We start from the raw sequence: 21,663 nt of genomic DNA, 5'->3' as shown, positions 1-21,663 counted from the left end.
TAAATAAATAAATAAATAAATAAATAAATAAGAGGGAAGGAAAAAGCATTTTTTTGCATGTGTGTATCGTGTCAAAGTCAAGGCCCGGGGGCCAGATCCGGCCCTCCGGGTAATTCTATCCGGCCCTCCAGATAATTTAATGTTATTCTTATTAATGGCTCGATGTTAAGATTCGCTCATTTCTAACTTGTATAATTTTGACAAAATATATTTTTATGGGGAGTAAAACATTGAAAGTTATTTAAGGTTTAAGTTGATTGAATAATATTCCGGTCTTTTTATTATTTATAACTATGTTAAAAAGTTACGATTTTAAAGTTTTAACATTTTTTTTTATTTTACTTTTTTAGGATATTTTGAAGTTTTCCTGTTTTTTCACCCACATGCTAGCTGTTCTGGTCAACCTAAGTTTTATTTTTTTTTTTTTTTTTTCGCTTTTAAGGCTAATTTGGCATTTAGCTAATATTTTAGCTGGCTATCAACTTCAGCGTTTTCAGCTTTTTGCTTCACCCTTTTTAGCTATCAATTTCTGGATCTTCAGTGACCAAATTCAGCTTACATCATTCACACTAGCATTATCACAGGTAATGCTATATATCTAGTTCATAATTACATTAAAAAGTTACAGTTTTCAAGTTTTAAAATTTTAATTTTGGTGTTCAATAAATGTTTATCTTGTTCGGTCTGTGACCTAAGGTGTGTTTTGGAGTTTGGCCCCTTGTGCGATTGATTTTGACACTCCTGATAAAATGATATATACTTTATTACAGACTCAAGGTCCATTTGCCACAAGAGACAAACAAGAAAAAAGACTTGATAGGTAAATAAAATTAAATAAATAAAAAAAAATTGTGATAATACAAGTATAAAAACCAATGAAACCAATAACATAAAATTACCAAGTGTTGTAAACTTAAAAAACTAAAAAGCATAAAAAATGCGATCATACCAAAACCTCCAAATTGAGGACTGGTATTTAAAAGTGCTGTATCTCACATTGGTGAGACTTGAAATAATTTTGTTGTTATTAAAAATTAATTATCTTAACAAAAAGCACATTAGAAACGGAAAAGACAGTGGAAAATAAAAACTCTAATTAATTTTATAGAATACTTATATACGCTTAGCTAATATCAGCATTTTACACCGAAACTTAAGTGAAAATATTGTTATTCACATAGGCTCATACAGAGAAATAAATCTGAATAAACATATCCATACATAAATACACCAAAATCCTTAAAAAAAAATGGAAAGCTGAATGTTAAAGTTCTTTCTAATTTTACATGTACACAACTCATTGAATAGTTATATTCATTTGTTTGTTTGTGCATTCAGACTTTGATTGTATCCAGTGGTTATTTGAGTTCCTGTTGTCTTTCTATCAGCTAGAACCAGTCTGGAAATTCTCCTCTGGCATCAACAAGACATTTCCACCCACAGAACTGTCGCTCACTGGATATTTTCTGTTGAGAGAGATGGTTGAGATGGTTGTAGTGGGTGAAAATCCTCGTAGATCAGCAGTTTCTGAAACCCTAAGACCAGCCTGTCTGTTACAAACAACCATATCAAATATAAGCTAATAAAACACACAAAATTGGATTACAAGTTCCAGGTAGAGCAGGTAAATGTGTGTGGCTCTCTCACCCCTCGATCATAGCTCCCTGGATGTAGAAAAGTAAAACGATAGTCATTTTAAAAAGTGCTGACATCAAGAGACCTTGTTCTTGTACTCTTTTTCCAGAATACACATATTTCAAATATTAAGATAAACTTTAGTAAAAACTTTGATATTTTTCTGATTAGTCAGTTTGTTTTATGAGCTTAAAACATTCATTATCTTATGCTGCACAACAATGGTTAATAGCTATGCAGAGGGAACTTGCTAAATAAATATATATATATTTTCTACTGAATTATAAGCTAATGACCTCGTGTCTATTTTTTCAGGTAAACAATAGTAGTAAGTCGTAAAAAGGATGACGGCTCTCCGAAGTAGAAAAGAAAGAATATAGCAAGAAAAAAATGACATTTTTGTCTTGTGGGGGTCAAAACTTTTGTAGATGTTCATTAGCTGCTCTGTGATGATCCTGTGTCGTACAGGAAGTCTTTTATTTTGAAAGGAAGTCAAGTAACCTGTCAGAAGTTTTGAGAAAATGCAAGTTTCTCGTTTTTTCTTCTGTTTTTCAATCCAAGCCAAATAAGAAAAATTACTCATATTTATCATAAAAGTAACAATGAAAGGTCAAATCAGACTTTTTAGCTCCTACTTTAGATCTGCAATCATGACCTAATGGCATTTTACTGTTAAAAGTTGCAGACCACAGTCCTAAACAGAATAAAATACCACAAAAACAAACAAGAAGAAAAAAAAATATGTCAGAGAAAAGAAAACCTCAACTAAAGTAGAGTTTGTTTATTTAATGAAAAGGGGTCACTGTTAGTGCAGATGAGGGTCTGTTTGGCAGCTGTTTCACATTTTGAATTTAATTTGAGAGATTAGTCGCTTCACTGGCATTTTTTACAGTTAGATGAGAATGTTTATCTCTGACCATTGACTGTATATGAAATCTGGACTGAGTGACCCCTCCTCCCTGGCGTTCCAAACAGGAAGTCTCTGCTGGTCCTAAGAAGCCAAAATCATGTAGACTTAAACAGAGAAATAAACAGTTATTACACCATCATTCTGTTGGTCAGCATTACCTGACACTGTTTTTAAATGTTCACTGAGAAATGTTTGGCTGTTCTGGAGTTTAGCTAGTATTCAAGCAACATGCTAACTTTTTTTTTTTGGCTAATTTGGCATCTAGTGAGGTACTTTTGAGTTACAGTCATTTGGAGTTTTGCTAATATTTTAGCAACAGGCTAATGTTTTTGGCTAATTTGTCATCCACTGGGTTTTTTAAAGCAAATTTAGAGTTTAGCTTCTATTTTAGTAAATTACTGAGTAATTTTTGGCTATTTTGGAGTTTAGCTAGTATTTAAGCAACGTGCTAGCTTTTGGGGGGCTGATTTGACATTTACTGAGGTACTTTTGAGTTAATTTGGAGTTTAACTAATATTTTAGCAACAGGCTGACATTTTTTGACTAATTTAGACTTAACTAATGAATTTAAGGCTATTTTGAGTTTAGCTTGTATTTTAGCAACGAGCTAGCTTTTTTTGGCTAATGTGGGATCTACTAAGGTTTTTTTGGGGCTAATTTGGAGTTTAGCTCATATTTAAGCTACACACTGTTTTGCAAAATTGGCATGTATTAGGGATTTTTTAAAGCAATTTTACTACAAATCTTTCAGAAAATCAGGTAAATTCGGCGCTCTTTCATAGTACTTTAACAAAATTTCCAGTCTGTTAGCAAACTTAGCATTTTGCAAATAGCTTTTGCATTTTCAGCAAATCCCTTCAGAAATTAAAGTAAATTTACTCACCATTTTCAGCAAAAAGCTTCAGTAACTACTTTCAGCAAAAAGCCTTCACACTAGCATTATCACAGGTAATGCAACTTTCTAGTTTTTAAATGATTTTCCAAATGAGAAATAAAAGCTTTTCTTGTGTATATAGATTTCATAATTTTAAAAATAGTATTTTAACACTTTTATGGTAGTATTAAGTCATTATTGCATTACAGTGGAGATCCTAGGTATAAACTTTCACAAAAAATCAGTCAAAGCAAATATTTTTCTTTTGCATTTTTTTTATTTGTTGTTATTGTTGTGGTAAGAAACAGGCAGCCACTTACAGATTCAACAGGTTCACTGTCCAACACAACAAGAATCCACAAACACACACAGCCACTGAGGAGTTACAGTGCCTTCAATGCAACAACGAAACCGTCCCACAATGAAATAACATCAATGTAAGTAATCCTAGAAAAACAGCACCAGTTTTTAATGAACCTGTGGCCTTCTCCTCTGCTTGGTGCTCTTCATGCATTGGTGACAGTGTGGCACAGAGGATTCCCATTGGCACATACTGTGTATTCTTTCAACAAAACACCCAAAGGATATAGAGTACCCGGACACAGAGGTCATGAATAAATATAATACTGGTAGGCAGGAATGAAAGTGTTTTTTCTTGTTATTGTTTGTCCACCTGTGCAGCTCAATCTTGGTGCTCTAACAACAGTCGCTTTCAGATCACACAGTCATCTTCTGTTCACAGTGAGGCCTCACGCATTTATCAATGAAGGCAGTTAATGCTCATTTTTAACAGATTATCAAGTTTTAGGAGGCAACGTTTGGTCTGGATGAAGATTTGATTGCAGAGGAAGGCTAGTTTATCAACTCTGATGGACCAAACTAGGGGGACAGGACTGAAGCTGAGGAATTTATGACCGCTAAGGCTGAGTTTTGATAATGATTTCCAGTTTGGCCACTAGGTGGCGATCACGCCATAGCATTACACCTTATTCCAGAAGAAGAAAAAAGACTGAGAAATAAAGGAGTTTTAGATCACAAATGGTTACTTTTAAACAAATGTGTCTTTAAAAAAGTTTGTAAAGTTCATTTCTGTGAGTTTATAAAGATGTTCATTTAGACAGCAATGTATGTTTAAGTTGACTGAGGGTTAGCATTAGCCGTCCTATGAGGAATTCCATTAAACGTTAGCATTAAGCTACCGAATTTAAGCTTTTACGTACTAAATTGTTTTCTATTTTATTGATTGATTATTGGTTTATTGAGCTTAGATCGAGTCAAATTGATTAAGTGATTTTATCATCCCAGACCTAATGACCATCTGTCAATCAAAAGGCCACGCCCCCACTCGTGTGAAATAAACAAAAACTGATTTATAAAAAAATTCACTTTTAGTGAAGTCTAACCACGGAAAACAAGAAAAAATTTACAATAAACTAAAAACTGTATATATTTCGGTTAATTCTTTAACACAAAATCTTTAACGTACTGTAACTTGTTAACCGTTAACACGATCAACGTCATTCCGGTAGATTCTGAAGGAGAAAAGTGTCCGCTTTTCTCTTTCAGAATCTACCGGAATGACGTTGATCGTGTCAACAGTTAAATATTACAGACAACATAAACACTGGAGCTCCGGTTTTAAATGCTTAACTAAGCGAACCCCTAGTGGTTGTACGGGGAACTGCACCTGACTTCATTTGCTTTTGTTGTTCTTTAATGCTACCATAACCAAAGGGTGGGTCCACCAAGCAAAGCAGAAACGTTTTTGTGCAGTATTTTGTTGCAAAAATGTCTATGAATGAGAAAATAAAAATTTTTGAAGAAAAAGTCCAATATTAATGCTTAGAATCAGGAATTTAAGGCTTATTCCAGTCTATACAACCCAAATTCAGCAGCTGGTTTAGCTAAAAAAAATCTAATAAATTATCAAATGTTTTAGCTGTAACATTTACAGGACAAATTATCTAATCCTTTCCTGGTCTGATAGTGTCAGATGGTACCTCTTACATCCCCCAATTCACCTTCTAGTTGTAAACTCTGACGTTTGATGACAGGTGTTAGCATTAATCTATTCTGAAACCAGCCCAAAACATCTGCAGTGCACTTGTTTATTTCCGGTGAAAGTGAGTGGATTAGCGGTGAGTTCTGCCAGATCCGACGGTGTTTGAAGCATTTGGATTTCATCACCACAAGGTGGAGTTGGTCCACCGAGGACAAAAACACGGCGAGTGGAGCAGCAGGAAGCCCGGCAGAGTGGGTGGTTGGATCACAGAACCCGCACACATCTTCATATGAGGCTAAAGCTACGGTGTACCGCATGTCGGTGTGTGAAAAGTTTGCAAGAAATTACAGTTTCACATTTTTTTGTTTCGTTTTTAAATAATCCGGTCGACATCACTCCAGTTTGAACCATCAAAAACTGTACTGGTTTCTGCCTCTCACAGGTGGGGTTGCTCTTCTTCCCAAGAGCGCGATGATGACGAGCGCTTTAATTGCAAGCATGGAATTTATCAAGAGATTAAAATTTCTCGTAGCCCTTGACTTCACCTAAATAACACACAAATTTGATCATCCGATTGACTTCTATTCCAGTTTGACTCCACCCCTGTGGTTGAAAAAGCAGTGCAGTTTTTCTTGGTAGTTCAGAACCTAAGAAACACTAGATGGTTGAAGCCTCGGCACCGACGATTACCAGATCCCACTGGAGCGCCCACCAGGAGGGGCCAGGATCCGAGCTGAGGACCTTTTCGGGATGTGGTCGTCGACCTGAGAGCCTGGAGGAAAACACAGAAAAATGACTCCTGACTGCAAAAGATTGTTCCACAAAAAACGGCTGAGTGTTTCTGCTGCAGTACCCGAGAGGCTGAAAGAGGACTCGTGGAGGTCCCGGACTCCCTGGTGCACGCGGACAGCACCTTTGTTGGAGGATTCTCCATCAATGGGTCCCAGGCCAAGCTCCCTTTTAATTGTGTTTGCAACCTTGGCTACATCACCAGAATAGGGATCCCGGGCAACACCTTTGTAAGACTGAGTCTGAGATAAACAAGAAGATCAAATTAAATATTGACAATTACAAGGATTATTAACTACAGTAGTTTAAGGCTCCAACAAACCTTAAAAGAGACTGAGGCATTTTATCTCGTAAAGATCACAAATGTAAACTGGAATTTAGATAAAGATGTGTTTTTTATTTTATTCAGACATTGCATATGTGTCAATGTCAAGGCCCTGGGGGCCGGATCCGGCCCTCCAGATCATTTTATTTTATTGTTATTAATAACCGATGTTATCTTACACTTATTTCTAACTTGTATAATTTTGACAAAATATATTTTATGGAGGGTAAAATATTGAAAGTTATTTATTGTTTTAAGTTGATTTATTCTGGAATAATATTCCTGCCTTTTTATTTTTCATAATTTAGTTAAAAAGTTTCTGTTTTAAAGTTTTTAAAAATTAAATTACTGATTATTTTTTCAGATGACCCTAATCGGGTCATGCGCAAACTGGATGTAGAGCACACATCTTAACCATCATTAGCTTTAAACTAACTAAAAACTAGATATATAGGATTACCTGCAATAATTCTAGTGTGAATGCTGTAAACTGAATCTGGTAGCTGAAGATGCTGAAATTAATAGCTAAGAACACTAAAGCTGATAGATAGCAAAATATTAGTTCAATGCCAAATTTGCCTAAAAAACTGAGAAAAATCAAAAGTTTGTCAAAACAGCTAGCATTCAGCTGAAATATTATCTAAACTTCAAATAACCAAGAAAAACTGAAAAAATTCCTAAATTATCCAAAATAGCTTGCATGTATTAGCTAAACTCCAAAATAGCCTAAAAAACAGAAAAAAGTCAAAAATTAGACAAAATAGCTAGCATGTAGCTGAAATATTAGCTAAACTCCAAAACAGTCTAAAAAACTTTAATGAATCCCAAAATAGTCCAACAATCTAGCAAACTGTCATTATAACTTTCAACTTTACTACACTCTGACTCCAAATAATATATAGTAACGACTAATCGACTATTTTAATAGTCGATTAGTCGACTAATGGCGGCAGCCCTACTTTGTAGCTTGAAAACTAGTAGTAAACACAAAACATCTTTGGTTGAGGCTCAGTGACTGTCTTGACTTTGATCATATCTATTTCATACTATGAATTTGATCATAACTAGGTAAAACGTTTTAAAGGTAATAGAGTTAAGAAACTATTCCGTCCTCATCAAACTGCAGCTCCACGTCCTGATAAACAGGCTTTAGGGTCTTAACCCCAACAATAGAGGCACGAGTTGGATTCTTTGTACAGACTGTCAGCTCACAGCAGCCGATGGGAGTGTTTCAGCTGACACAGCAGAGGACGGCGCCGCAGTCCTGCCAGAACAATCTCAGCATTCAAGGGCAGTGGCCTCACCTTCTCTCTCTGGACCATCTTCTTGTAGAGGTAGTCAGGAAACGTGTGCAACGGGTAAAACTTTCCGGATCCCTCGGCGCACATGAACACGCCGTTCTCGCACACCAAACGACCCCGGCTGATGGTGACCAGAGGAACTCCGTGGCAGCGCATCCCCTCGTACAGGTTGAAGTCTCCACCTTGAACTTGAGTGGTCACAGAGATTGTCCTGCACGCAGACAACGGATCGCATGAGAAGTTGTGCATTTATAATCAAGCGTTTGAGTTTAAGCGTGACTGCGGACTTTGTTGCATCGGGGTCCCAGACCACCACGTCAGCGTCGGCCCCGGGGATGATGCGGCCTTTGCGCGGGTACATGTTGTAGATCTTTGCTGCATTGGAGCTTGTCACGGCTACAAAACGGTTCTCATCCATCTTTCCTGTGACCTGCAGACAGAACAGAAACACACATTAGTGCCATTTGGATGTCAAAGGAAGCAGAACTCATCTGGTGGTAGAGAATAGAAATTAAGCCTCAAGCTACTTTACCTTTACCACTATATCAAAGAATTGACAGAAAATTCAATTTTTGTAAATTTAGAAGCTTTTAAAACCTGTTAATGAAATCCACAAAAAATGTATATTTTTTAAAGAAATGTATTAATTACAATTTGTTGGGTGATTTGGTAAGTTTTTGCCATAGACTGTATATAAAATAACTGGACAGAGCAAGCCCCCCTCCTTCCGTGTTCCATATAGGAAGTACCACTGGGTTGCAAAAAGGCCAAAGTCCCATTGACTTACATTGAGAAACAGACAGTTATTTCTCAGTCATTTTATATGTCAGAATAATCATTCTTCCTCTGCTGCTTTCTGATTAACTTCTTTTTTCTAATCCTAATTTTTTTAAAGATTTTTTTCCATTATCACAAGTTATTAGAGTTATAAATTGACCAATCAGATGGCTCAATAAGCGTTTGTGGGTCTGACGTCGAACGTCTGGGGGGTTTGAGTGACAGGTGACGGGTAGCCAATGGGAGCAGACTACATCAATGGGTCCGTGAAGACCTTTTAACACCTACTTTACAATTCAACAATGTACCAATCATTGTCCTACTGTTGTTTTCCTCAATGGAATGTACCGATGCAGCAGTTTGAAACAACAAGAGGAGCATGCTGTCGACATTTTTAGATGAGGATTTACTCTGTAGAAATAGATTTCACTCTGAGGTTATGTACTTTGGACCTTTTTGTTTGTTTAACGTTCGTTTTTCTTTATTTCACTGTTTTGATTGTAGCTTATAAATTATAAGTTGCGTATATGCGCATAAAATCACCAAACAAAGTTTCATCTTCGCCGTACTTTTCCAGCTTCAGCCTGAATTAGACGCAGCCGTCTGAGGAGCGCGAGACAAACTTGAAACCTGGTCGTATTTTCAAACAGAAAAAAGATCCAGCTGTTCACTTGTTAGGATGGTTATTTATTTTAAATACCGCTGAACGCGCTTCTCACGTGCATCTGATCAGACTGTAACCTGGCAGCGCATGTGCAGTAACGCTGCGGCGCGCGCGCGAGGGGCCGGCGGGCACGGCGTCACCCAAATGCTCCTTTTATCTCAACAAAAAGGAATAAATGTAAGTAAATCCCAAAGGACCGCTGACAGAATCAAATGTTGGAATGGTTCTCCCTCAAAGGCTTCAGCAATGACTTGTACAATTCTCTCGAGCCGACGGCGCTGAAGTTGGCTTCCGATTCACAGCGAGAGCGTTCCACTGTATTTTTCGAACTCAGACCACCTAAAAACAGGTCCTGTTCGAAAAAATCGGAAGCCAACTTCAGCGTTGTCGGCTCGGGCCGACTTTATTAAAGTAGAAGCTGTTTACATCTGCGGTTTCGTGGTCGAGGCGTGGAAAGAGGCGGACGGTTACAATAAACTCACTCCTGATTGGCGACAGTACTTCCTGTAGATTCCATGACTCAGCTATGACTCAGACCAATCGCTGAAGATTGTTTGCAAATGGCGGTATCCGTTTCAGGAATTGACGGTGAAAGCGGCGGCCTACTTTCACGAGGAGAGGAAGTAATGCATTTCCAATGGGGGACCTCAGTGCTCGATCTGTCCATTATTTTTACAGTCTATGGATTTTACTCACAATTTTATCTTAAGCTGACTTCAGCATCACTTTCTTTACCTACTGTCTCAAATCGGATCCACACATTTTTAACATGATGTAACTGGAATGTAAAGAATTAATATCAACTAATTTTGCGTTATTTCAATAGAGCAACAAATCATTTAAAAAAAAATGAATAACATTGGGCTGCACGGTGGCGCAGTGGTTAGCGCTCTTGCCTCACAGCGAGAAGGCCCCGGTTCGAATCCCGGCTGGGACCTTTCTGTGTGGAGTTTGCATGTTCTCCCCGTGCATGCGTGGGTTTTCACCGGGGACTCCGGCTTCCTCCCACCGTCCAAAAACATGCTTCATAGGTTGATTGGTGACTCTGAATTGCCCCTAGGTGTGAATGTGTGTGTGATTGAGGCCCTGAGACAGACTGGCGACCTGTCCAGGGTGAACCCCGCCTTCGCCCATCAGCAGCCGGGATAGGCTCCAGCACCCCCGCGACCCCGAAAGGGAAGAAGCGGTCAAGAAAATGGATGGATGGATGGATGAATAACATTGGATTCACCGTAAAGTTTGGAATATTATAGCTAAACTTTTTCCACTAAAAGTGTTTTTGAGATTTCACAGGCTTAAGTCCAAATTCTTCTCTTCTCTCTACTCCTCCATTTTAAGAGGTATCTTTAGTGCATATGTATCCGGAATTATTATTCTTAAATCCGACCCTCAAAGCAGAGGGAAATAAAGCCCTACGTTGCGTGGGTAAACCGTGTTACGCTGAGAAGCGTTTTTCTTCACGTGGATGCGCTTTGAACCGCAGATGTTAACAATTAAATGTAAGTAATGATTTTTGTTTTAGTATGAGCTTTTTAAAGTTATAAAACTGTTGTTATGTATTTTTGAGCGCTGGAATCTCCGCGCTAATGCTAGCGGACTAGCAATTATTGGTGACATCATCAGAAGTCTGAATTATGAGAGAGTATTTTTTCAAAACTCTCCGTTTGGAGGGCAAAATGAAGGAGGAAGGAAAGAATTCAGATTGGGCCTTGGAAGCAGCCATTTTGAAGTGACCAGGAAAAGCCCTTCTACTGCCTCCAGTGGATTGATGATGAACTACAGGACTGAAAACATGGATAAAATCAGGGCTCCCCAAACTTTTTCTTATGAGGGTCACATAACTGTTTTCTACTCTGATGTGAGGCCGGGGTCAGTGTGTAGACTAACAAAAGAGGTGTAAATATGGCAGGTATGTGTCTAACCGTAAACATTTTTAGTTTTCCAGAAAGTTATTAATAACCCTTTCTAAGATCTTCACAGAAAAAAAGTCAGAAAATTAAAAAAATAATTCTTTAAAAGAAATAGTCCAATGAAAAGGTCTAATTATTTTGTCTTCTGCTGCAGGTAGACATATAGACTATATGTACGTTACATTTTCACCATAACAGTGTTTCCTCATTTATTGAGGGGGTGTCGTTCTATAAGTAACTCGTACTCATCACTACACATTTGAACATACTTTTCTCTCATGTTTAAAAAAATAAGGCCAGTTTTATAGCATAAAAACAAATATCTGATCGTGATTAGAGCTGCATTTTTTAGATATACTGTAGAAGGCTGGAATAAAAAGCCACATTTTGTGTGCGTCTCAATTGCATTGCCAGACTGGGGAAAAAAAGACCACGCTCACATCTACTTGGAGTTCTATAGTGTGGAGTTCTATGGAGTTAGCATAACTGTTCTGGTATCTCCTGTCCGTCCTGGGATAGGATCTCTCCTTCATGTGGGAATCCCTAAGGTTTCTTCTTTTTTCCTGACTCAGGTTTTTTAGGAGTTTTTCCTTACCGGGAGGGAGGGTCTAAGGGCAGGGATAACCAGTTTTATTTCATCCTAGTTTTTAACTATTGTTCATATTTTGAAGCCCAATGAGGCAAAATCCTTTGTGATTTTGGGCTATATAAATAAAATTGAATTGAATTGAACCGTGAAGTAAATATGAAAATAAATGAAAGATTTCTGTTATTTCAAAGCAACAGCATCTTCGTGGAGATCACGCTTGCAACAACAACTTGGCGTGTAATTAACTGCCAAACAGCTGTTGTCTTTGTAATGCTTGAGCCCCTCACCTTTAATGTGCAAGATGGAGCTCACTGACCTGCAACTCTGACCTCAATGCAAACTTGAGGTATATGTGTGGAGAAGCACTTACACCAGGGTTCTCAAACTCCATCTACCATGAGGTCACTGAAGGCAGAGTCTGGCTGAGGCAGGTCGTACGGGGTTCCATTTGTGCCAAAAATATACCATTGTCTTTGTCTACTGAACACGTTTATTGAACATTTGTTCATGTCTATGTAATACTAAGCAATATCTTCTGTGAAACGACAGGAGATACAACGCTAGCAACTGATGCTAAGGACTTTTCTGATGACCAGATCCAATGACAATAGCAAATGGAAAGTTTTAAGCATAAAGCTGAAACATCACAAAGCAAATACAAAGCTATCATCAAAGAAGCGTGGACATGGAGAAGATACTGCTTAGTAGACTTTGAACTTTCATATTAAGGCGAGGGCAGCAAAATGTCGACTTGGAAGCTGCAAATGGTCGACTACTTTGAGATCCCCAACTTAGACACTACCCCCTCTGGTAGCAGGAAATAAGCAAGACAAACCATGTTCAGTCATGGTCTTTGTTCAGTGTTCCATTCATGCTCAGGACTCTTCATGTTCCAAAGAAATAATTAAAAATGTTAATGACGATGATTGATGATTGTTTTGATGTTTTTTATTTAATTACTGATGTGGGCCGGCCTCACCCAGACTCTGCCTCTAGAGGCTGCTGGGTAATTTGAGTTTGAGGCCTGTGCTCTAAAGTATTCATGTGTATGCTTACAAAATATCAAGACTGGTAATATTAATGATCTGATAACAGTAATGTTACTGCACACACATCTGGAGGCTATTAAAACAACAAAAATCGAAAAAAAAGAGAGAGAGACTTGTCACGTAAATGCCCCTAAATTCATGCTTTAACACCTGAGGCGTCGCCGGTGAAGCTTAAACACGTAATTAAACAACATAATTCTGGCAGATTTTAAAAGGGAAAAGCAGGTCACACCGCTTTTCTCCTTCAGAATCTGCTGGAATTATGTTGATCATGTTAACAATTAAAAAACTAGAAAAGTTACATTACTTGCAATAATGCTAGTGATTTGTGCTGAATCTGGTGACTGAAGATGCTGAAGCCTTTTGCTAAAAATGCTGAAGCAATTTAGGTAACTCAAATTGCTGAAGAGATTTATTGAAAATGCAAAAACTATGTGCAAAATGCTAAATTGTCTAAAAGACATGAAATTTTGTTAAAGAATTATGACAGACAGCTGAAGTTGGCTTAAATTTCTGAAAAATTTGTAGTAAGTTTGCTTTTATATTGTCAACACAAGCCAATTTTACAAAAACATTTAGTGTGTTCCTTAAATATTAGTTAAACTGTAAATTAACCCAAAAAACTTTAGTAGATGCCAAATTAGTCTAAAAAGCTAGCACATTGCTAAAATACTAGCTAGACTTCAAAATAGCCTAAAAATCCTCAGTAAATGGAAGATTTTTAAGAAAAAAAACATTAGCCTGTTGCTAAAATATTAGGTAAACACAAAAGTAGTCTAAAAATTCCCCTCAGTAGATAACATATTAGCCAAAAACGTTAGCATGTTGCTAGAATATTAGGTAAATTCCAAAATAGCATAAAAAAACCTCAATAGATAACATATTAGCCAAAAACCTTAGCATGTTACTAAAATATTAGCTACATTCCAAATTAGCATAAAAAAACCCCAGTACATAACATATTGGCCAAAAATGTTAGCATGCTAATTAAGTATTAGCAAAATTCCAAATTAGCATAAAAAACCTCAGCAGATAACGTATTAGCCAAAAACGTTAGCATGTTGCTAAAATATTAGCTAAATTCCAAATTAGCATAAAAAACCTCAGTAGATAACGTATAGCCAAAAACGTTAGCATTTTGCTAAAATATTAGCTAAACTCCAAATAGGCATGAAAAAACCTCAGTAGAGAAAAAAAATATTAGCTAAAAACATTAGCATGTTGCTAAAATGTGAGCATGGGCTGTTTTTCTCCTTCAGAATCTACGGGAATATCGTGTTAGCGGTTGAAAAGTTACAATAAATCGAAGAACACAAACACTGGAGCTACGGTGCTAAGGGGTAACAGTGAAATTAGAAACTAAGAAAATCGCAAAACAATCGTGTTTCCATTTCTTGTTGCGAAATGTGCAAAAGCTGTTTGAGATATTTTATATTGTGTATTATTTTGTATTTCTGTTAAGTTTGAGCTATGTTACAAAAGGTCCACAAGGAATCATAATGGCCTAATAAAATGACCCATTTTTATAACCTCTATGATTCTGTACAGAACAAAAGAAAAACTATATAATTTAAACCAGTTTAAGGTTCGTGAGTTTGTGTGCACGTACCACTCCCCTCTCCCAAATGACGCTCATCCTGTCCTGGACGCCGGCCACGCCATGAGGGATCTTGGTAAAATCCTCTTTACCCAGAGCTCTCTGCTTGATGTTAAAGGGACGGTGCTCTGATGCTACAACGCTCAGCGTGTCACTGCAGTTAAAGGAGAAATCTTTGAGTAAATGTTAGTTCAGGACACTGACACGGATGCAGCAAACATACTTTGCCAGCAGGCCCATGAGGTAGCCGGGGGTGTTTGGGTCGAGGCGGAGAGGAGGGACGATGACGTGGGCGGCAGAATGAGCCCAGTCCTGGTGGTAATACTGCATCCCACTGAGCACTGCATGAGCCACCGTGGTCTCAGCGTGGACTACCTTATCTGGACACGAGAGAAGACGGATTAGAACTTTTTTTGTAAGCCTTGTTGCTGTTTTTGTAGGTAAAAGCTGTCCACCTTGCATCTTAGCAGCAGCAATCATATCTCCGGCAGAGACGCTGGAGACATTCACAAGGTAGATGGGACAGCGGGCCTGGAGTCAGACATAAACCAGAAACCAGTTAGTTTATCTGCTTCAGACACAGTGTGAGCATTTGGTCTCTGCTTACCCGGTTGGCGACGGTGATGGCTCTGTGAGTAGCTTCAGATTCAAGCTGTTGCAAAGTAAAAAAAAGTTAATTTTTTAGTAAGGTAGCATCTAAAATTAATAGTGATGGGTCGTAAATTGAGCAGTAAAGATACCTCTTCTGGTCGACTGATCTCTATCCCCTCTGGTCCACTTATGCCTAAATCCAGAGCTTCTCTGGCACCCTAAAAACACCAGAAGCTGATGTTAATTCTTTAAAAAATACTGAACAGAGTTATTGTTTTCTCAAAACAAAAGTGATGCTTAACACCAAAGTCCCACTACGATCATAATTTGATCTGTTGTCAAAGCGTTCCAAGAACTCTTTTAATAATGATTGTGACGTTTTTAGCTAAAATCAAAAAAACCTGTGTTGTTTTCTAAGACATAACTTCTGCAGTGCGACAGTGGTTCACAGCAGGATTAAACCTTCCCTGACTTTCCATCATCCCTTCGTTTACAATCTTTCTTTTTTTAACCACCCCTATATTTTCGGATATCCTTTAGCCTCGTTTCCACTGAGCGGTCCGGTCCAGCATGGCACGGACCAGTTAGATCTGGTGAGCGTTTCCACTCTGCTTGTCATGATTCTAGGCTTAGGTTTTGTCAAGTGTTTGGTTTTCAGGTCATCTGTTCTGCTATGTTACTGGTTCGGTCTCCCATGTTTTTGTCATGTTTAACTTTTTGAGTAAATGTCTAAGTTTCTGCTACCAAGTCTTGTCTCCTGCGTTTGGGTCCTCCACTTCTTCATGACAGACTGACCTGACCACCTTGGACCCAGCAGGAGAATCCTTGCTGCAGTCTACGCCACACCAGATGGGTTTTCTTGCAGCCATATTCAAGTTCTGTCAAGCCACATCCACCTAATCCGTTCCTGAGGGGGACTGTCTGGACCATTCTTTAAGCTTCCTGTTCCTGTGGAGGGTCACCGGGACCGCTTCTCTTCATGCGTCTGTTCCTGAGGAGGGGTTCTGATACCCCTTACACCCATCTGGCTGTAGGAGCTCTGATTTCTGGACTTTTGTTTTGCTTGTAAGGGTGTCATGGGTGTTTTGGGCATCTGGGATCTGCCCTTTTGGGGAGGGGTACTGTCATGATTCTAGGCTTAGGTTTGGGCACCCCTGGTTTAATGGGTCCATTTAACAATAGAAATGCTCAAAACACCGGATTGAACCCCTCAGTGGAAACAAGGCTTTTACTCCCATTCAGGGTCACAAAAGTCTACCAAGCTACTAAAACAAGGTCACATCCTTTGAAACTTTGCTTGGTTCAAATACATACTAGAAAAAAAAAACATATTATTATGCTAAACATTTGTGCTAAATGAAGAGTATTTCTGCGGCACACCTCTGCCACCAGCTCTCCATTCTCAGCGTGGACTCGAGCGATGGCGCCGATGTCCTTGCAGGTCTGCAGCGTCTGATAGAGCTCGGAATCTCGCAGCATCATCATGTCTTTGTAGGCCATGTACATCTGGAAGGAGTTCACGCCATGCTCCCTCACCAGGGTCTCCATCTCATTATGCACCTGTTAAAACACCAGAGACATCCATTTTATGTGTCTTTTTCAGACAATTATAGCTAACACAGATGATACCTTCACATCTGGGGTCTCCAAACTATGGCCCGCTGGCCAAATCCTGATCGTGTCTCCCCCAAACACTATCAGGGACCCAAAATTTTTGTCTTTCTTCTCAATCTGACCCTCATAGAACATGACTTTTTAATTCCACCCTTCTGCAGTTGGAACCATGATAGGAGAGGATAGACTGTTAGTTTAATTGTGTGAATGCTTAGTAAGCAGTGATTCTCCTGCTCCTTTCTGTACGTTTTTCGGCACGTAAAAACTCAATCACAATTTCACCAATCTTGATATCAAAACGTTCAGCTTGTTCAGAACATTACTGCTTGTATTTTTGGCATTCATAAACTGAAATGTTGAGGAAAATCTGCCCCATAAGATATGAATAAGAAAGTCTTCAAATTTCAAAATTTTAAGTAGATTAGCAACAAATCTTTAAATATATTCATGGTCTATGTTTTCATTTTTGGTAGTAATTTTAAAAAAAATTGGAGTTTACCTAATATTTTAGCAACATGCTAAGGTTTTTGGCTAATTTGTTATCTACTGGAGTTTTTTAGGCTGATTTAGAGTTTAGCTTCTATTTTAGCAACAGGCTAACATTTTTGACTAACTTGATTTACTGATGAATTTTAGGGTCTTTTGGAGTTTAGCTAATAATAAGCAATGTGCTAGTTTTTTTTAGCTAATTTGGCATCTATTGAGGTTTTTATAGACTAATTTAGAGTTTAGCTTCTATTTTAGCAACATGCTAACGCCATTGACTAATTAGATTTACTCAGGAATTTTAGACTATTTTGGAGTTTAGCTAGTATTTAAGCAATGAGCTAGCTTATTTTTTAGGTAAATTTGGCATCTACTAAGGTTTTTTGGGCTAATTTGGAGTTAATCTAATATTTAAGCAACACGCGGAATATTTTTGCAAAATTGGCATGTATTGGGAATTTTTTTTCAGAAATCTAGGTAAACTTCAGCACTCTTTCATAGTTTTTTAACGAAATTTCAAGTCTTTTAGCAAATTTAGCAAATTTAAAAAGTTTTTGCATTTTCAGCAAATCCCCTCAGCAATTAAAGTAAATTGCGTCACCATTTTTAGCAAAAAGCTGCAGCATGTTCAGCGACTACTTTCAGCAAAAAGCATTTACACTAGCTTTATCACAGGTAATGCAACTTTTCTAGTTTTTAAAATGTTTTAGTGTTTTTTTTCCCGTGAAGATTACAGAAATTACTTATTTCAAATTTGACTATGCGTGGCTTTCTGGAAAACCATAAATGTTTACGTTTAGGCTGTGATATTACACTTTTTCTGTTAGCCTACAAACCAACCAGTTTTATGTCCCTCAAAAGAAAAAGTTTCATAAGTATCTTCAATTATTTACTTTCCAAAATTTATTTTCACAAGTTTTTCTATTCCAAACATGTATGTAAAATCTATACACTAAATAATTATTAGCACTCATGTATCATGTTTCAGAATGTAAGGATATTCCTTAAATGCCCTCCATAAAGATCACACCTTGGCTGAATGATATCATGTGAGGCTGTCAGCTCATATGTTGTTAGATGAGGCGCATGCACACCGTTCAGATGTTCAAGCCAAAGGGCTGAACGAAACTCACAGAATCTGCATAATGCGCCCACTGAGCATGTGCATTAACCCACTTCCTGATAGGTTTAATCCAGGTCAACATACTCCATACATAAAAAAAAACAGAAAAAAAATAAAAACCCTCCAATCAGGATCTTACTTTTGGCCCCCACCAGGTCACCCCGACGTGCAGAGAGTAGTCGCAGCACGTCTTGGCGTCGGCCAGAGCGCGGCACTTTTCGTAGGCGTCCAGCAGGGAGCAGTGTTGTTCGGGAAGCACCAGCGCCATCACCATGGTGGTACCACCCATCAGAGCCGCCTAAGGGATGAGGATGGAAGAAAGGAGGAAGGGCTGATTAGAAAAGGAGAACAACGTTCTGTGAAAACACAGGGAACGATTGTCTGCTGACAAGGAATTTTCTATAAGAGCAGCTGCACCATTATTGAACAACAATAATATTGTTTATTCACACAGAAACCATCAAGTCATTGTTTATTTTTCACTTTAACTGTGTCAACCACAGGACTAACAAAAGGCGTGGTTTTAGGAAAATAAAAGCATTGTATTTTGAAATACAATCTATAAAGACGTGTTTTCTCGCTGCTGTTAAGTGAACCCTTCCATCTCAATAAAACGCGTCTCGTTTTAAAGATTTGCTCCGATTGTGTCACTGATGGGGGTGGGGAAGATGATCTCTCAGGTTTCCCGTAACCATGGAAACCAGACGGGATGATCTGCAGCATCAGCAGGAAAACGTGACTCCAAAATAGCCGGACGTGAAAGCAGAAGCATCGTCGATCACTGTCACTTTATGTAGATGTAGGAGAGTACGTGGGGGGAGGAGGGGTTTGGGGGTTTGGACTTTCTGCCCCATTGCCTAAATTAACATTTACTGCCTCTTTTTGCTTTGGAAAAGAGAAGAACATTGAAGAAAAGGACGAAAAAAGCCAAATATTAAGATGATTCTTTTCTATCTGTAATTTTTTCTTTATTGTCTGAAATAAAGAATTTCAAATCTAATCTTATTGTAATCTAAATTACAATTTTCATGTTTGCAAGCTGTTTTCTTCTTCCATCAAAGATTTATCTATAATTTAGACTTTTTTCTTTTTTTTTTACAATTTTGGAACAGAAATCAAAGAAAAACTAGATCATCTGTTTAAATTAAAAATAGCATTTTTGTTTTACTGTTAAAACTTGAACAGAAAAAAAAAATAATTTCCTGAATGAAAATTTACTCACCTTAGTATTTTAATTTAGCATCAGTTAATCTTTGTACAACGAAGCTGTAACTGCTCTACTTTGATGAGGATGCTGTCAGAAATGTAAATGTAAGCAATATAAAAAATAGGTTATTATAAAAAATAATAAAAAAATAAATGCAGGAAATAACTATCATTTGATGAAAACCTTTTTTTTAAATAAGATATATTTTTTTATAGAAAACAATAGGTATGAGTATGCTATTCATGCAGTTTTAAGTAAAACTTGTTGATTTTTCACATTACAGCTTCACTGTATTTATCATTTAAACTGCTTTGATTTTTTATTTCAAAACTAAATCAATTAAAAGTTTTTACAATAATAAACTATTTTTGTTTATGAAATACATGTGCAACATTTTTTTTAAGTGGTCGACTTCAGACAGATTGAATAAATTGGGATTAATATGTAAATTGTTATGGAAAATATTACCAAGAATATTTCTATAAAACAAATATTATTTTATATGAATAAATCCTTTCAGAGTTCTTTTAATAAACCACTCTTTGTAAGGACAGAAGACAGACAGCTGACTCAAAGTCCCTGTACGGAGACGTTAAAATGATCTGATCCAGATTCCAGCTCAGATAAGGAAAATAAAGACGTTCATGGATCTGTTTGTCTGTGGATGAATCAGAGAGGATCAGCAGGGAGCTCGTTCTCCGCCGATTGTTGATTTTACGTAACAACTACAAGTTTTTTAACAGCATTTTTTCATCTGCTCCTGATTCACAACGATTTGAACACATAAATATTCAGAAATGCCATTTTAATCTTAATTTGATTTATATATGTCCTCCATCTTGAGAAAAATGTCACAAGAATATGATGAAAAAAACAAAAACACAATTGTTATTGGAGTGGCTCCAATTAGGTTGTTATTATCTGTTCACTTCCATCTTTACTTTGAGGTATTTTGATAAAATATTTTATGCTTTGATAATTTTCTGGTATCTTTTATTTGCTAGATTTAAAAGAAGATTCTTCTTAACATTTTAAAGAGCCAGTTTGTCAACAAATGGTGATGACAGACAAACAACTTTAGATGATCAAATTTAGCTCCTGCTTTTATCCTTTTACATTCGTGTCTAATCAAATCAGTTTTGCAGCATTCATAAATCCATTTTTGCAGCTACTTTTACCGTTTTTTTGACATACTATTTAATTTGTTTTACCTCCAATATTACACTGTGCAGTAGTCCTAGTTAAATCTCTTTGAGGATCATGTGCCTTTCATAGTGTTCTATTTCTGGTTATATTACAAACAAACCACTAAAATAATCTTCTCTACTGAAAGCTTGACTGATGACTCCCAGAGTGCATCAAAACCCTCCTTCATTTTTATGCTGAATAAGAAACAATAAGTAGTAAAAAAAGATGGAAAAATCAATGAAATGATTATTAGCCTTTGCTGAGGAAATAATCCGTCCACAATGAAAGGGGGAGGCGGCCAAAGGAGGGATGGAACCGGAGTGTTTATCTGCATGTTGGCATTTCAGCGTGAAAAAAAGCAGACAGAAAAGGACAAAGAAAACTGTGCCACATATTCACTGGATGAGGGGGAGGGGGGGCTGAGAGGGTGAGACATGACTGATGTGAGGGGATGAGAGGGCCTCTGTATGCTGGACTCGGCCAGCGGCTGTCAGTGTCAGACAGATTAGCGCTGCAGCTCTCCGATCAGCTTCCACACCTCCTATTACCGATGAACACCTCCCTCCATCGCTCCTTCCCTCCTCTTAGTCGCTCCTGCTTCATGTATCTGATGAACTCATGTAGGCTTTGATAGATATAAGAACTGGACTAAGTGACCCCTCCCTCTGCTGTCCCAAACAGGAAGTACCAATTGTCTCCAAGAAGCCATAGACTTCAATAGAGAAATAAACAGCTTTCATTCATTTGTCAGAATAACCGTTCTTGCTCTGATACTTTTAACATGTCCTTATAGTCATGTTATGTTATTCAAGTTATAAACTGACCAATCAGAAGTCTCAATAAAAGTCTGACACCTCCAACGTTTAAAACGTTTGACAGATTTCATGTTACCCGCTTTCAAGTGGGCGGGGTGTTGACTTCCAACAAGCTCACTCCTGATTGTCGAGAGTGTTTGCCAATCATAGACAAATAAGGACAAAGAGAATTTGACCTCCGCTTCCAACAAAATGAAGACAATTCATTTTAGAACCA

At 37.7% G+C, this 21,663-nt stretch overlaps 1 protein-coding gene across 1 annotated transcript in view; it reads right to left on the bottom strand.

Annotated features, from left to right (window-relative positions):
* Positions 1–5,513: 5,513 nt before the first annotated feature.
* The window catches only part of LOC112158494 (dihydropyrimidinase-related protein 5), a 33,660-nt gene continuing 17,510 nt past the window's right edge, over positions 5,514–21,663 (bottom strand). Inside the window, exons 4-14 of the mRNA XM_024291911.2 lie at positions 18,376–18,534; positions 16,394–16,573; positions 15,163–15,231; positions 15,030–15,074; positions 14,878–14,953; positions 14,646–14,802; positions 14,435–14,576; positions 8,124–8,266; positions 7,840–8,047; positions 6,275–6,452; positions 5,514–6,193 (exon numbers count right to left, since the gene is read on the bottom strand). Coding sequence (XP_024147679.1) covers positions 6,108–6,193; positions 6,275–6,452; positions 7,840–8,047; positions 8,124–8,266; positions 14,435–14,576; positions 14,646–14,802; positions 14,878–14,953; positions 15,030–15,074; positions 15,163–15,231; positions 16,394–16,573; positions 18,376–18,534 — 1,443 coding nt within the window. The 3' untranslated portion in view covers positions 5,514–6,107. The remainder of the gene's footprint in view (positions 6,194–6,274; positions 6,453–7,839; positions 8,048–8,123; positions 8,267–14,434; positions 14,577–14,645; positions 14,803–14,877; positions 14,954–15,029; positions 15,075–15,162; positions 15,232–16,393; positions 16,574–18,375; positions 18,535–21,663) is intronic.

Source organism: Oryzias melastigma, linkage group LG24, assembly GCF_002922805.2.
Source record: "Oryzias melastigma strain HK-1 linkage group LG24, ASM292280v2, whole genome shotgun sequence".
NCBI lineage: Eukaryota > Metazoa > Chordata > Actinopteri > Beloniformes > Adrianichthyidae > Oryzias > Oryzias melastigma.
Note: the sequence above shows the minus strand (reverse complement) of the source record. Positions and strands in the feature narration are given on the sequence as shown.